Here is a 16,056-nt window from a genome sequence, read left to right as displayed (position 1 = left end):
TCTTCAAATCTAGCAGTTTGTAAACATGTGCAAATATTTTTACATGATGGTGTTTTAACAGTTTTACCTTGAGTGTGATTTGATTAGACAGACAGATAACACAGTCCAGTCCGGCTGGCTCATTCATACCACTGTTACAGGATAATTAGACATATATTGTGAAAAAGAGAATTAACCGCAGGTTCAAAATGTACTCTGACACATCTTAACATTATTACTGTTATTTATGACCAGACAAATAATAGAGACATGTTTTTGTGGAAATTGTACAATGATCAAATGGTACAACCATAGACTGTATGGGTACAACGTTGGCAATACAGCACAGATAGTCACGTGATGCTAGCATCAAAAAGGGCTGTTTGGTCGAGAACAGAAAGTGCACATGATCTCAGGGTTTGATGTCAGAAAAACCAGTGTAGCTCTCACTGCAACTGGACGACGTGCTGAGGTTTCCAGAGCCACTGCCCTCTGTAAAGAGCATCAATACCATATAATATAACTAGGCCTCTTTATGCAAATTAGAATATGTCATACTTTACTCATATCAAATCATTGGATGGCATACCTGAGCTGTTGAGGGACTGGCATGACTTAGACTTCCTGATGAGTGATGTAAGATTTGAAGCAGCAATCCAACCCTCCTTTGAAGTGCTAAGGTTGCGGACAAGCCTACAAAAAACATAAAACAAATATTATATAAAAATTATGACAAAACATACACTATGTACATTACAATTAAAATCACATAAGATGACAGGTGCCTAGAGTCTCAGTGGGAGAAACTTCACCCAGAAAGTTTGGCTGTTCAAACTTGGTGTGGTTTTACATGTGTGTTTGAACAATGTCCCTTTATCTATTAGTATGGATGCATAAACACATATACAAATGAAGTATTGATGATAAATTAGCTAATAATATATTTCCTTCTTTATATATTTCTCTTTTTTATATTACACAACAAAAAAACAACACAAAGTCCACATCTCTCTCCACACTAAACAAAGCTACAAAAAAAAAAAACACTAGGAAAAAAAACATCAGCTGTCACTCAAGTCTATCCATCCCATCCATTTTCTTCCGCTTATCCGGGGCAGGGTCACGGGGGGCAGCAGTCTAAGCAGGGACTCCCAGATTTCCTTCACCCCAGACACGTCCTCCTCCTCCGGGGGGACCCTGAGGTGTTCCCAACCCAGCCGAGAGACATAGTCCCTCCAGTGTGTCCTGTGTCCCGGAGCCTCCTCCCGGTGGGACACGCCCGGAGGCGCCCAGGAGGCATCCGGAACAGATGCCCGAGCCACCTCAACTGGCTCCTCTCGATGTGGAGGAGCAGCGGCTCTGCTCCGAGCTCCTCCCGTGTGACTGACCTCCTCACCCTATCTCTAAGGGAGCGCCCAGCCACCCTGCGGAGGAAACTAATTTCGAGCATTTGTATCCGTGATCTCATCCTTTCGGTCATTACCCAGAGCTCATGACCATAGGTGAGATTAGGAACGGAAAACTGACCGGTAAATCGAGAGCTTCGCCTTTCGACTCAGTTCCCTCTTCACCACAACGGTCCGATACAGTGACCGCATTACTGCAGATGCTGCACACAGATTCCGGGGGAGGCTGGGGACATGGAGTCCGAGTGGGCTTCGTTCTTGGTCTCTATTGTTGATGCGGCCGCTCGTAGCTGTGGCCGTAAGGTCGGTGGTGCCTGTTGCGGCGGCAATCCCCAAACCCAGTGGTGGACACCAGGAAGTAAGGGATGCCGTCAGGCTGAAGAAGGAGTCCTATCGGGCCTTGTTGGCTCGTGGGACTCCTGAGGCAGCTGATGGTTACCAACGGGCCAAGCGTGCTGCAGCCCCTGCGGTTGAGGAGGCAAAAACTCGGAGCTGGGAGGAGTTCGGGGAGGCCATGGAAGAGATTTTGGCAAATCGTTTGGGAGGGGGAAGCAGTCCTTCACCAACACTGTTTACAGTGCGGAAGGAGGCTGTTGACCTCGACTGGGGACGTTGTCCGGTGGTGGAAGGAATACTTTGAGGATCTCCTCAATCCCATCGTCATGTCTTCCAAAGAGGAAGCTGAGGCTGGGGACTCGGAGGCGGACTCGTCCATCACCCTGGCTGAAGTTCCTGAGGTGGTTGGCAAGCTCCTTGGTGGCAAGGCTCCGGGGATGGATGAGATCCATCCTGAGTATCTTAAGTTTCTGGATGTTGCGGGGCTGTGTCCCTCGTAGTGTCCTGTGGGGGGTGCTCTGGGAGTATGGGGTCCGGGGCCCTTTGCTAAGGGCTGTCCGGTCCCTGTATGAGCGGAGCAGGAGCTGTGTTCGCATTGCCGGCAGTAAGCCAGACCTGTTCCCGGTGCATTTTGGACTCTGCCAGGGCTGCTCTTTGTCACCAGTTCTGTTCATTGTATTTATGGACAGAATTTTTAGGCGCAGTCAGGGGCCGGAGGGGGGCCGGTTTGGGGACCACAGTATCTCATCTCTGCTGTTTGCAGATGATGTTGTCCTTTTGGCTTCATCGAACCAGGTCCTGCAATGTGCACTGGGGCGGTTTGCAGCCGAGTGTGAAGCGGCTAGGATGAGGATCAGCTCTTCAAAGTCCGAGGCCATGATTCTCGACCGGAAAAAGGTGGCTTGCCCTTTCCAGGGGGGTGGAGAGTCCTTGCCTCAAGTTCAAGTTCAAATTCAAGAGGAGTTCAAGTATCTCGGGGTCTTGTTCACTCAAGTCTAATTTTGTCTAAATATTTAAAAAATGATGTCCATATCTGCTCATAATCTCTTCCCTTCACAGATTATGATAATATATTTCAACAAAAATTATGGGTTTGTACCACTGTTTGTCTTCGCCCTCTCGGACTAACTGAACCATGTCTCCACTCTTCAAGGACAAATCTTCAGAGCCATTGAGGTCAATATTCACAGTGTACTTGCCAACACACTGTAGACATAGAAAACAAATGATTATTGTTGGAAAATTATTGCTATGCTAGGCTTTACTTTTTATTTTAAAGTTATAATCTACCAGTTTCTTGTCAGTTTCTTCCTCATTGTCTGAGTTTAGTGGATCTTCAGCACTGGAGTATCCATCCTGCTCCTCAGAGGCGTTCAGGGACATAGAGGCCTTGTTCCACCCTGTAAAACACAAAATAAAATAAAAATGATTAAAGTTTGGCCTCATCATTTACTTTTATTGTTTCTAAAAGCAGAGAAGGAGAAAGGAGATAGTCACTTTAAGTGTACCAAGGAAAGTTTAAGCAAAATTCTGGCCAGAAAATGAGGATCAACACATAAAAACTGTTTCCCGACCACCATAAATTTACAGAAGATGGAGACTAGAATGATGCAAGAGACTGCAATTAAAGGGCATTTCCCAGGGACTGCAGGACACCCATGCAAATTATATCTGAAGATTTGTCTAAGGCACTGTCTGAGGAAAACTTGAATGGAAAAAAAGACATGAAGTAAGCCTTTTAGGTTGAAAAATAACTTTAATTTTTCTGAGCTGTGACCATTGTACCTCTCCATTTACTGTGTATGACACTAGTGGTGCTGAACCAATTGGCTCTGCTCAGGTGAAGGGGTGGGGGGCCTGCATCTGAAGCACATGAAGCAATGAAGACAACCAGTCATCCCCCAAGAGCGTTAAAGCTATACTAAATTATACCACAGATTTAAAGGTCCTAAATTATGCTAATTTGACTCTTGTGAGATTTAAACATAGGTGGGACCAAGTCGTTGTTTTGCAAGTGTGAAGTAAGTCTCAAGTCTTTGACCTCAAGTCCAAGTCAAGTCCCAAGTCAAATACAGGCAAGTCCAAGTCAAGTCTAGAGTCACTAACCCATAAGTGCAAGTCAAGTCCAAGTCATCTGCTTTGAGCTTCAAATCATTTCAAGTCTTTAAACCAAAGTACCAAATATAGCTTTGGTTTTAGCCATTTATATGAATTTTAAAGTAAATGGTACTTAAAACTCATGGTATATTTATATATGAACATTTATATAAGAGTATTTATATAAGAAATGTCTTGTCAAGATCTTAGTGTGAATCATTACGGTCAGAATAGAAAGAATTCAGATTTAAAAGTGCTAAATAATGGTTATTTTGTCATGAGTGATCATGTTCTCTGTAGTTTTTTGTAGTTCTCTCTGTTTCACTGTATTGTACTGTATATTACTGTAGTACATTTGAGGATACCATATCACAGTATTTGAGTTACAACCAAAATTTACAAACAGAAGTGGGAGGCACTATAAACTATAAAGACACAAGTATTTTCTAAAAGCATGTATGTTTTTTTTAGGAGAAGCATCAAGTCTTCTTAAGTCACAGGCCTCAAGTCTGAGTCAAGTCCCAAGTCACTGACCTTCAAGTCCAAGTCGAGTCCCAAGTCTTTAGTCCATTTTATCAAGTCAAGTCTCAAGTCCTAAAAATAATGATTCAAGTCTGATTCAAGTCCAAGTCATGACTCGCAAGTCCCCACCTCTGGATTTAAGAAATGTTGTAATGGTATTAGCTAATCAAAAACATAAAGTGTCTGGAATTGTATTTTATTTCATTCACACATGTTTGAGTAATCCTGGTTTATTACTCTGTCTTCATCTCCAAAGCTCAATATGCTCTTGTGATGTCACGAAGCATTAGTTTTCAAATTAACAGCTACAATTTACCTTTAGTTCAATAGAGATTGGCAATTTCAGGGCTGAAATTGTCCAAATGATTCTAGCGAAGGTGTGTGGGGTTTAAAAACACAGTGGAGCACTTCCTGTATTAATATATGAGATCACAAGATGGAACAGAGTGTTTTTTGTTTGAGAAAAGCCTTAATATGCAGAGTTTGTGTGTTTAATATGTGTGGATGAAACAAAACACAACTCCAAATATATTTGTGATGAGGAATCAACATAAACATAAATCAGAAAATAGTGTAATATGGTCCCTTTAAAGTTAAAAGTTGTTGCACTATTGCAAAACAAAAAAAAAACACATTTTAAGAAGTTGTTTTTACCTTTGAAGCCAAATGGTGTGGGATCACTCTGCCGTTTTGTCTTGCGATCAGGACTCGGTGGAGATTCTAAATGACAACGACCAAAAAAATAAATAAAGAAGAAAGAAGAAAAAAAATAATTGAAGTATGTTACAAGGCCAAAGCTTAAGAAAGACAAATTGAAGGGGTTCTTTAGTATTTAACACTTAGACAAAGGCAATTTAACAGACACAGTGAGCACAGGGTCTAACACAAATAATACCTGGAGGTGGTAGAATCACCATGGGTAATGTAAAACTTTTATCATCAGTAGCTGAGAACTCTGTGAAGGGAAGCATGCAGTATTTGACCTACTATTTCATTACCACAATGATAATAGTATAATATCATTCTATATTGTATGTTTATCACTACTTTTGGATCTGAACGTGTCTCGTATTTACCTTTCGGGGCTTTGAGGTTACTAAAGCCCTGTAAAGTAAAGCGTTTTTTAGCGACAGCTGCTCTGTCTGAGGTAGGACTTATGAGAGTCTCGTCTGAGTAACAGGAAAAACAGAGGGAAAGACAGACATAATGACAGGACAGTGAGTTTACATATAATAGAAAGCAGAAAGAGAAAAATAATCAGACAATCTAAGAATTATTTGATTTTGACAAACCTTTTCCTGCTGGTTTCGGTGAAGAACAGTTGATATCCGGGCTGCCTGGCTCTGCTCTCCTCTCTTCTCCCTTCTTCAGTGACTTCTGTCCAGTCTTAAAAGGGCTGTGGATTTTATCACTCAAAGTAACTATGAAGCCTTAGACAAAATTCAACATTAGCCAATTCATGAGACCATACCTGAGGCTCACAGCTCCTCCTGTGATTGGAGGAAACTGGAAAACATGATCTGGTGCCCTCTGTTGGCTGGCCTCTGAAAGTACCAAGACAAACAAAATCATACACTGGATTGTTTCATTTCACACATTAAGGGTGCACTGCACAACTTTTTTATTATTGCTTTGCTTGGAATGTTCCATGATATGACATTAAACATATCCATTTAGATTTTAATTCATTACGGGTGTTTCTGTTGCTCAAAAATACAATAATTCCTTCTGTGAGTAGGGATGACTCTCCACAGATCTAAACTGTAATGTAGCGTAGTACCCACTTGTCTCCCATGGGATAGATAGGTTTAATCAATATTGTGGAACATTCTAGGCAAAGTAATAACATTTCCATGGAGATAAGCAGGTGTGACACTAGAAATATTAATCTGTGCACCTTTAAGAAAAGTAAGAAAGACAATAATTTTTTACCTCTGCATGCCTCGAGCTGTGTTGTCAAGACCTTTCTGATTTCATTCACCCAAACAGTCTTCACTTCAGCAGTGGGGGCCTATTATCATGCAACATTATTTTAACAAATCATCATTGTATTGTTAATTAGACATCTATTACGCAACAGATAATACCTGCACAATATAGACTTCTTCTCTGGAGTTGGACCAGATTTCAAACTTCTTGTTGTCTCCCTTGGCATTTTCAGTGAAGCCAATAGCATTCATCTATTAAACAACACAGTGGGAAGATTATACAACTGAAATGAACAGTCTCAGTCTCAGCAGATATACAACTGTGTATAATTCCAGAGTAATATTTTTCATGCAAATATATGTTAAATTCCTTTCCGACTGTACTGTATTGTGCAAAACCTTCAATAAAATTACATGACAAATAAAAACATACACTGAGGGACTGTTTGAAGCTGTAGGACGGGGCTTTCTCGTAACCCTCTCCGTTCTCCTCTCTTCGTTTGCAGAAGAGGAGGGCTTTCTCGTGTAGGAAGAGATGTCTTTGCATGGGTTTAAAGCGGGCCAAGTCTTTCACTTTGGCATGGCCTTTCTTGTGCTCTGTCCACACACTGAAGGAGCCTTGCATCAGCAGTTTGCCCAGCTCACTCAGATTGCCCTATGAAAAAAAGTGCATCTTTTAGTTTTTAATAATTATTAGAGCCTATATTACTTATTAATGGATTCTTGAGAGTTTAAAGTCATGTTAGAATGTGGTTACCCCCTCAGACACATACCCAGAGTTGTGTTTTATTCCATTTACACATGTTTGAGTAACTCTGATTTATTAGTCTGTCTTTTTACAAAGTGCAAAATGCTCTATTCCACCTTGTGATGTCATGAAGTGGTAGTTTTCAAGTTAACAGCTCCTTTTACTTTCAGTTCAGTAGAGAGAATCAGTAGATTGGCCATTTCAGGGCTTAAATCACCCAAATGATTCTAGTAAAAGTACATGAAGTTTAAAGAGGATGGAGCACTATCTATATTACCACATCACATCATAGTACGTTTTCAGTTTGAGAGAAGAACTCAGGCTAAATATGCAGGATTTGTGTGTTAAACATGTGTGAATGAAACAAAACACAACTCCAGGTATTTTTCTGATGAGGACACAACATTATAACAGAGCCTAATATGGGCCCTTTAAGCATCCCTGTGCCTTGTTCTGCTAGTCTCACCTCGTATCCTGTGATGGCAATAAGGTGCATGGAGTCATTAACGGCCTTCAGGATGCCCACGAATGGAGGTAAGAGCGTCCTGGAGGTCTTCTGCTCCTTCACAGCCCTTACTGTACTTCAGCATTTCCTGTAATTTTTCATACATTTACATATGAGTATCAATAAAGAACACTGGTTTTATGAAATGAGAGGTATACCTTCAATAGCAGCTGATATTTGGTAATTCTTTGAACAGGTTTGAGCAGATAAGAATCCAGTCCCAGTTTATGTTCTAACTTCTTCTGACACTCCTGGTAAGCATCAAGAGACAGTTATTTAATTACACTGTTGTGTACTTGGTAAAACATAGTGGACCATTTCTTTTGATTACCTGGAAAAAGGCACAGTCAGAGCACTGCCTCCAAAGGCTTTCTGAGCGGGGCTTGTTATGGCAGTACTTCTCATAGATCTGTAGGTCAGTCATCTAAAAAGAAACAAACACTAAGAACACAGAACCTCACAATATTCAGAGAAAAAATAAACTTAAGTTACTTACACGTTGAAGAAAACATCTTCCGACCAACTCTGGACAGTCAGTGTACAGCTCTAACTCTCGGAGGAAAGTTCTACAAGAGACAAAACATACATAGTTTAGCAAATAAACATTGCAACTAACAGAAACACATAGCTGTGCAGTGATATCAAATTCCTGCAGATGGCGCCCATTCACCTCTTATGGAAGTGGTAGATTTCTGGCATGTTGCCAAACAAAATCTCCTTTTTGTTTTGCAAAGGAGCAGGGATGAGGGGGGCCATTGCAGGATTATCCATCTCAGAGGCATAGCCCTGTGAAACAAAAATAAATACATTCATATACAAAACAAACTAACTGTTATTATTTTAATATTTTGTATTAAATTTTACAAGGATGATCTGATCTGGAAAATACCTGTAGGACACAAAGCAGTTCTTCCACATAGGCCCTCTCAGTTTCTAGCAGCTCATTCATCACATGTCTACAATGAAGATAGGAACATAATAAAAGACATGCTTTGTGAGAAATTATAATAGTTTTCATGGTGGCCATCTGGTGTGTAACTTAAGGAGTTTATGGTTTCTTCCTCACCTCCGGAGAACTGCCAGGTTTTCCTCTTCCTCCGACAGAGAGGCATGTCGGCTCGTACTGTCCCCATTCAGCAGCTGTCCATTTCCCTGAAGGAGAGAGGAGAAAATACAGATTACACTGATTGATATCTACATAAAAAATACACATAACATTTAAATAACTAGGCCTTCACGCACCGTTTCACAGATGATACTGCAGGAGTCCACCTCTGAAATCTTCTCCTGTTGTACTTTGTGAGCTGTGGCAGAGTTTAGTTGAATTATTAAAGATAACAGATGATGATAAAATCTACTTGAAAAATCTAAATCTTTATTTTTGTTTGGACAGTACTGATAAAAGTACCAGGAGAGGTGAGGGGGGATTTGATGAAAGCCTCTGGTCTTGGGGCGACAGGCTGGACTGGTCTTGTCTGTTTTGCTGCAAGCTTTTTCAAACTGACCCTCCTTTTATCAAACATCTCCAACATCGACGTCTGCTTTTGGAAGACCTTTTCCACTTGATCCTATGGCCAGAAAAAACTCTATATAAGAGGATGTATATTATTTCCAATATACTACGGCAGTGAGTTGGTGAGCTTTAAGCCATATTATAATATTGTTACCTCATCAAAACATACCTGGAAATGTGTTTTGTTTCATTCACACATGTTTGAATAATCCTGGTTAATTAGTCTGTCTTCATCTCAAAGCTCAAAATGCTCTGTTCCACCTTGTGATGTCATGAAGAGGTAGTTTTCAAGTTCACAGATACAGTAGAGATGGTCAGTTTCAGAGATGAAATTATCGAAATGACTATTGAAGGTGTATCGAGTTTAAAAACACAGTGGAGCATTTTGAGTATAACACATAATATCACATTGTGAAAGTGAGTGTTTTCAGTGAGAGAACTCTGCTTAAATATGCAGGATTTGCGTGTTAAACATGTGTGAATGAAACAAAACACAACTCCAAGTATGTTTGTGATGAGGAAAAAACATTATAAAATGCTGAAGGATTTTTCCATTTCATTTATAAACACCAGGTGGCAGTGCAAACATTTTTTTACACTTACTCTGAACTGCGGGTTAAGAACAGTCTCATATTCACTCCATATTCCACTAAGGTCTGTCAACTGACTCTGCTCTGAATTGTCCAAGTGGCGTTCAAGTTCCTTCAGTGCTAGCTCCGCCCCCTCATGTGACTGACACTTGTCCACTGGCTGGGACGCTAACAAGTATATGCCCTCATCACACCACTTTGAAGCCTGCAAGAGAAACAAAAGAGTAAGATATTATACACAAAGCAAGGTAGTAAAGCAGTAGTGTTTTGTGTTGAAGACTCACCCCGTCCAGATGGTGGTGTAGCTCCAGAGCCTTCAGTAGATGAGCTTTCTTGGCTTTGAAATTGCTGGATACATTTTCACTGGCTGATCTCAGGTCAGTGCATTTTGGCTGAATGGAGTCCTCTGAATAGTGCGAGTGTTGCACCAGCTCCTCACCCTCATCGGCCAAAGCTGAAGCCCTGTCCACCACCTCCTATAAATCAGAAAGCAATTAGTGAAACTGAAATTCACTGCATTTTATTTAGAATTCTAGATACTAGGGGTTTTCAGATTCTTGAATGCAGTGATGTCTGACTCTCCAGTTTTTTTTACATTGTATTTTGCCATGAAATATCTAAAAGGTAAGTGCACAAATGTTGAACCTGATTGTTTATTTTAGTGTCTAGACCCTAGAACTCTCTAGCCTGATTCATCAACCAGTTTCACTTCGTAGAAACCGTCTGACCTCGCAGCATTGGAATTTGTTCACTCGACAGTAGACAGGAACTTTTTTATTTAACCAATCACTCTTATTTGGTTGTGACGTATGTAATGCATCACTAACGGGGCTAACTGGTATATTAAGTTTTTCCCAACTCCTGTAGGAAGAAGGGCAATAACGTCTTTCCAGTTGATAAAATTCACCAAACATTCTCTTTGTTCTGGCTTTAAATCCTTGATCTCGGGAATCGTTGCCAACACAGAATGTATGGCTCTTTGCTGATTGGCTGATGCCCGAACTCGCACTTCCAGGGTTTTCGCGAACTGTCTAGTGTATTCTGATTACTGACCTAGTCACTGGAGAGAAATGAAACTGAGCGGAACTCTCAGGATTACAGGAAAATTCTGATTTTACCAATATTCATTTTAGCTGCCCCCCATCTGTATTAAATAGTAGAGGCCTAGACAAAGTTGTGATGTAATTTGAAACCCAGGAATTCACACTTATTTCAAACAATTCTGGAAAAATCCCAATGTTCTTAAAATTAAGCTGGTTAACTGTCAGAGTGCAGATTTGTTGACCTGGTTTATGGTTAACATCTCTACTTACTGGGCCTATTCATATAAAAGAAAAACGGGTACGGATAGTTTGAGAATCTCTGAAAGTTGTGCCATTATTCAACCCTAAAAACATGATTGCTGTCAGTTGTCACTGTCCACAGACTGTATATAAAAGTGACTAAAGGAGTGTGACGTTGCCCACAGAGTTTGTTTTTTGTCAAATGAAACTCACGAGGCTAACAGTCATAGGGGCGAATTCGGAGCACAGTTTCATATTAAGAATTTTTTGTCATTTATTTACGGACAAAATAGCTAAAAAAAAAAAAAAATACTGGGTTAATGCAAATATTTTAAGATCAAGATGATGAGACTCACTCCAGCAGTTACAGAGAGAGAGGTGACAGTTTTTCAAAGTAAAGTCAATTGGAGCCAAGTTCATGAAGCCGGAAGCACCCCCATGGTCACTTCTTATTTGGAACATGGTAGCTCGCGGGTTAGCAACATCCATTTATTTATACTGTTTATGGGTCTGTCAGACAGTAAATCTCCCACAGAGTATTATTGGCCCCTGCCCTCCATGTAAAATTATGACAAAATCAATTCAAGAACATAAAAGTAGTCTATAGTCACTTACACAGACTTTCTTCTCGTAGGTGGTGAGTTCACTGTAGATATGGTCCGCATGTGCAGGGCTGATCCCCACCTCGGAGAACGTTGCCAGCTTCTCTACCACCTGACTCAGCAGAGCGCTCACCTAAAACACCAACATCCTCCTGAGTTTTAGGTCAAAGGTCAGTTATCACGATGAGAATGTGGATGTTCAAGCTCACCTCTTTGTAGTTATGCTCAAAGTGGCACAGCTGCAAACACTGGTTCAGTTTAGTTTGGTGCCTCACCCAGAACTCATCAAATGCTCTTTCTGTCTCATCCAGCTGGGAGAGCAGTCTGGAGGTAAATCAAAGTAGATGAAGATACAGAAAGTTATAGGGGTGTCAAAGCTTATTTGGTTAATCGATAACTGTGATTATTCAAGTAACAAAATCATTTTAGAAGCAAAATAAAATCACTTTGTTTCAATCAATAGTCCCAAAATAGTAAAGTGCTTATTGATTTGGCTGTTTATGTCATATAAATTTTATCATTCAGAAAGTAAACAAAGGATTTCACTGTTTCACTGGTCATGCACAAATTTTACAACAAGCCAACGTGACTCTCAGCTCACAGAGTCATGTTTTAAAGAACAAGTTTTCTTTATTGCCTTCAGGCCGTCGCAATGGTGTCCCCTATTAAAAACAAGATTTGAGCTGTAGAGAGTAGAATCAATAAGTAGCATATTGTAGCTTATTATTAGTTAATTCTGCTATTAATTTGATGTAGTGCAGGCTTTTTGAAATTATTCTGTATATTAAAAAAAAAGTTTACTGGGATTATCACACTTAATTGTTATTGTGTAGTGACATAAAGTAGTTTCAGTATTATCACTTATCACAATATTTCTCTGTATCAATACATCATGCTTCGAAATGTCTTATTGTGACAGGCCTATATTGATACACCCCAAGCAAGGACATAAATGAATTTGTGTGAAAAATAAACACACAAAATAAAAACTGTATATCCATCCATCCATCCATTTTCGTCCGCTTATCCGGGGCCGGGTCGCGGGGGGAGCAGCCTAAGCAGGGACTCCCAGACTTCCTTCACCCCAGACACGTCCTCCAGCTCCTCCGGGGGGACCCCGAGGCGTTCCCAGGCCAGCCGAGAGACATAGTCCCTCCAGCGTGTCCTGGGTCTTCCCCGGGGCCTCCTCCCGGAGGGACATGCCCGGAACACCTCCCGAGGGAGGCGCCCAGGAGGCATCCGGAACAGATGCCCGAGCCACCTCAACTGGCTCCTCTCGACGTGGAGGAGCAGCGGCTCTACTCCGAGCTCCTCCCGTGTGACTGAGCTCCTCACCCTATCTCTAAGGGAGCGCCCAGCCACCCTGCGGAGGAAACTCATTTCGAGCGCTTGTATCCGCGATCTCGTCCTTTCGGTCACTACCCAGAGCTCATGACCATAGGTGAGAGTAGGAACGAAGACTGACCGGTAAATCGAGAGCTTCGCCTTTCGACTCAGCTCCCTCTTCACCACAGCGGTCCGATACAGCGACCGCATCACTGCCGAAGCTGCACCGATCCGCCTGTCAATCTCACGTTCCGTCCTTCCCTCACTCGTGAACAAGACCCCGAGATACTTGAACTCCTCCACTTGAGGCAAAGGACTCTCCACCCACCCGGAGAGGGCAAGCCACCTTTTCCCGGTCGAGAACCATGGCCTCGGACTTGGAAGAGCTGATCTTCATCCCAGCCGCTTCACACTCGGCTGCAAACCGCCCCAGTGCACATTGCAGGTCCTGGTTCGATGAAGCCAACAGGACAACATCGTCCGCAAACAGCAGAGATGAAATCCTGTGGTCCCCAAACCGGACCCCCTCCGGCCCCTGACTGCGCCTAGAAATTCTGTCCATAAATACAATGAACAGAACCGGTGACAAAGGGCAGCCCTGGCGGAGTCCAACATGCACCGGGAACAGGTCTGACTTACTGCCGGCAATGCGAACACAGCTCCTGCTCCGGTCATACAGGGACCGGACAGCCCTTAGCAAAGGGCCCCGGACCCCATACTCCCAGAGCACCCCCCACAGGACACCACGAGGGACACGGTCGAATGCCTTCTCCAGATCCACAAAACACATGTGGACTGGTTGGGCAAACTCCCATGAACCCTCGAGCACCCGATGGAGAGTGTAGAGCTGGTCCAGTGTTCCACGGCCAGGACGAAAACCACACACTGCTCCTCCTGAATCCGAGGTTCGACTATCGGCCGGATTCTCCTCTCCAGTACCCTGGCATAGACCTTACCGGGAAGGCTGAGGAGTGTGATCCCCCTATAGTTGGAACACACCCTCCGGTCCCCCTTCTTATACAGAGGGACCACCACCCCGGTTTGCCAGTCCAGAGGTACTGTCCCCGGCCGCCACGCGATGTTGAAGAGGCGTGTCAGCCAAGACAGCCCCACAACATCCAGAGACTTCAGGTACTCAGGACGGATCTCATCCAACCCCGGAGCCTTGCCACCAAGGAGCTTGCCAACCACCTCAGTGACTTCGGCCAGGGTGATGGATGAGTCCGCCTCCGAGTCCCCAGCCTCGGCCTCCTCCTCGGAGGACGTGACGGTGGGATTGAGGAGATCCTCAAAGTATTCCTTCCACCGCCGGACAACGTCCCCAGTCGAGGTCAACAGCTCTCCCCCCGCACTGTAAACAGTGTTGGTGAAGAACTGCTTTCCCCTCCTGAGGCGCCGGACGGTTTGCCAGAATCTCTTTGAGGCCGTCCGATAGTCCTTCTCCATGGCCTCCCCGAACTCCTCCCAGCTCCGAGTTTTTGCCTCCGCGACCACACGGGCTGCAGCACGCTTGGCCCGCCGGTACCTGTCAGCTGCTTCAGGAGTCCCCCGAGCCAGCAAGGCCCGATAGGACTCCTTCTTCAGCTTGACAGCATCCCTTACTTCCGGTGTCCACCACCGGGTTCTGGGGTTGCCGCCGCGACAGGCACCACAGACCTTACGCCCACAGCTCCGAGCAGCTGCATTGACAATAGAGGCCGAGAATGAAGCCCACTCGGACTCCATAACTCCAGCCTCCCCCGGAATCCGGGAGAAGTCCTCCCGGAGGTGCGAGTTGAAGGTCCCTCTGACAGAGGGCTCCGCCAGACGTTCCCAACAGACCCTCACTACACGCTTGGGCCTGCCAGGTCTTTCCGGCTTCCTCCTCCGCCAGCGAACCCAACTCACGACCAGGTGGTGATCAGTTGACAGCTCAGCCCCTCTCTTCACCCGAGTGTCCAAGACACGCGGCCGGAGATCAGATGACACGACGACAAAGTCGATCATCGACCTCCGGCCTAGGGTGTCCTGGTGCCACGTGCACTTATGGACACCCTTGTGCTCGAACATGGTGTTCGTTATGGACAAACTGTGACTAGCACAGAAGTCCAATAACAAAACACCACTCGGGTTCAGATCAGGGAGGCCGTTCCTCCCAATCACCCCTCTCCAAGTGTCACTGTCGTTGCCCACGTGGGCGTTGAAGTCCCCCAGGAGAACAACGGAGTCCCCGGTCGGTGCACTGTCTAGTACCCCTCCCAAGGACTCTAAGAAGGCCGGGTACTCAGCACTGCTGTTCGGCCCGTAGGCCGACACCACAGTGAGAGACCTGTCCCCGACCCGAAGGCGCAGGGACGCGACCCTCTCGTTCACCGGGGTGAACTCCAACACACAGCGACTGAGCTGTGGGGCAATGAGCAGGCCCACACCAGCCCGCCGCCGCTCCCCGCGGCCAACGCCAGAGAAATGGAGAGTCCAGCCCCTCTCAAGGAGTTGGGTTCCAGAGCCCAAACTGTGCGTGGAGGTGAGGCCGACTATATCTAGTCGGTAACGCTCAACCTCCCGCACAAGCTCAGGCTCCTTACCCCCCAGCGAGGTGACATTCCATGTCCCCAGAGCTAGTCTCCATGTCCGGAGATCCGGTCGCCGAGGCCCCCGCCGTCGACTGCTGCCCAGATCTCTCTGCACCGGCCCCATATGGATCCTCCTGCGGGTGGTGGGCCCACGTGAGGACGGCCCCACGTCGCTCCTTCGGGCTGAGCCCGGCCGAGCCCCGTGGGGGGAGGCTCGGCCACCAGGCGCTCGCTGGCGAGCACCCACCCCAGGCCTGGCTCCAGGGTGAGGCCCCGGTGACGCCAATCCGGGCGACGTAACTGGCCTTGCTCGTACACTCATCATAGGGGCTTCTGAACCGTTCTTCGTCTGACCCGTCCCCCCGGACCTGTTTGCCTTGGGTGACCCTACCAGGGGCATGAAGCCCCCGACAACATAGCTCCCGGGATCATTCGGGCACTCAAACCCCTCCACCACGATAAGGTGACGGTTCAAGGAGGAGAAAACTGTTTAATTAAAGATAATAGTGTTCTGTTTACTCCTCTCACCTTTGCACAGTGGCCAGGTTTTCCAGCTCGTCTTGGTTCATATTGTGGTCTGGATCTCTTACTACTGGCTCATTGATGCTTTCTAAAAGCTGACTACCTTGTCCCAAAGTCACCAACAGGTCCTCCTACACACAGTAATGC

General features: G+C 44.7%; 1 protein-coding gene across 1 annotated transcript in view; it reads right to left on the bottom strand.

The window, feature by feature from the left end:
* Positions 1 to 91: 91 nt before the first annotated feature.
* mcf2lb (mcf.2 cell line derived transforming sequence-like b) overlaps positions 92 to 16,056 on the bottom strand; it is a 29,599-nt gene continuing 13,634 nt past the window's right edge. The window contains 27 exon segments of the mRNA XM_055153147.1: positions 92 to 471; positions 569 to 672; positions 2,821 to 2,927; positions 3,012 to 3,121; positions 4,995 to 5,060; positions 5,236 to 5,295; positions 5,417 to 5,509; positions 5,633 to 5,736; positions 5,812 to 5,884; positions 6,273 to 6,351; positions 6,428 to 6,520; positions 6,702 to 6,923; positions 7,483 to 7,542; positions 7,544 to 7,609; positions 7,680 to 7,772; positions 7,853 to 7,945; positions 8,018 to 8,087; positions 8,192 to 8,307; positions 8,411 to 8,477; positions 8,588 to 8,673; positions 8,764 to 8,825; positions 8,930 to 9,089; positions 9,638 to 9,829; positions 9,909 to 10,100; positions 11,523 to 11,642; positions 11,719 to 11,833; positions 15,916 to 16,040. Of these exon segments, the coding sequence (XP_055009122.1) occupies positions 392 to 471; positions 569 to 672; positions 2,821 to 2,927; positions 3,012 to 3,121; positions 4,995 to 5,060; positions 5,236 to 5,295; positions 5,417 to 5,509; positions 5,633 to 5,736; positions 5,812 to 5,884; positions 6,273 to 6,351; positions 6,428 to 6,520; positions 6,702 to 6,923; positions 7,483 to 7,542; positions 7,544 to 7,609; positions 7,680 to 7,772; positions 7,853 to 7,945; positions 8,018 to 8,087; positions 8,192 to 8,307; positions 8,411 to 8,477; positions 8,588 to 8,673; positions 8,764 to 8,825; positions 8,930 to 9,089; positions 9,638 to 9,829; positions 9,909 to 10,100; positions 11,523 to 11,642; positions 11,719 to 11,833; positions 15,916 to 16,040 (2,808 nt within the window). The 3' untranslated portion in view covers positions 92 to 391.

The sequence above is a fragment of the Boleophthalmus pectinirostris genome, unplaced genomic scaffold (genome assembly GCF_026225935.1).
Source record: "Boleophthalmus pectinirostris isolate CB_2022bp ecotype Guang Dong unplaced genomic scaffold, ASM2622593v1 HiC_scaffold_1, whole genome shotgun sequence".
Taxonomy (NCBI): Eukaryota; Metazoa; Chordata; class Actinopteri; order Gobiiformes; family Gobiidae; genus Boleophthalmus; species Boleophthalmus pectinirostris.
This window is presented reverse-complemented; position numbering and strand designations above follow the sequence as displayed.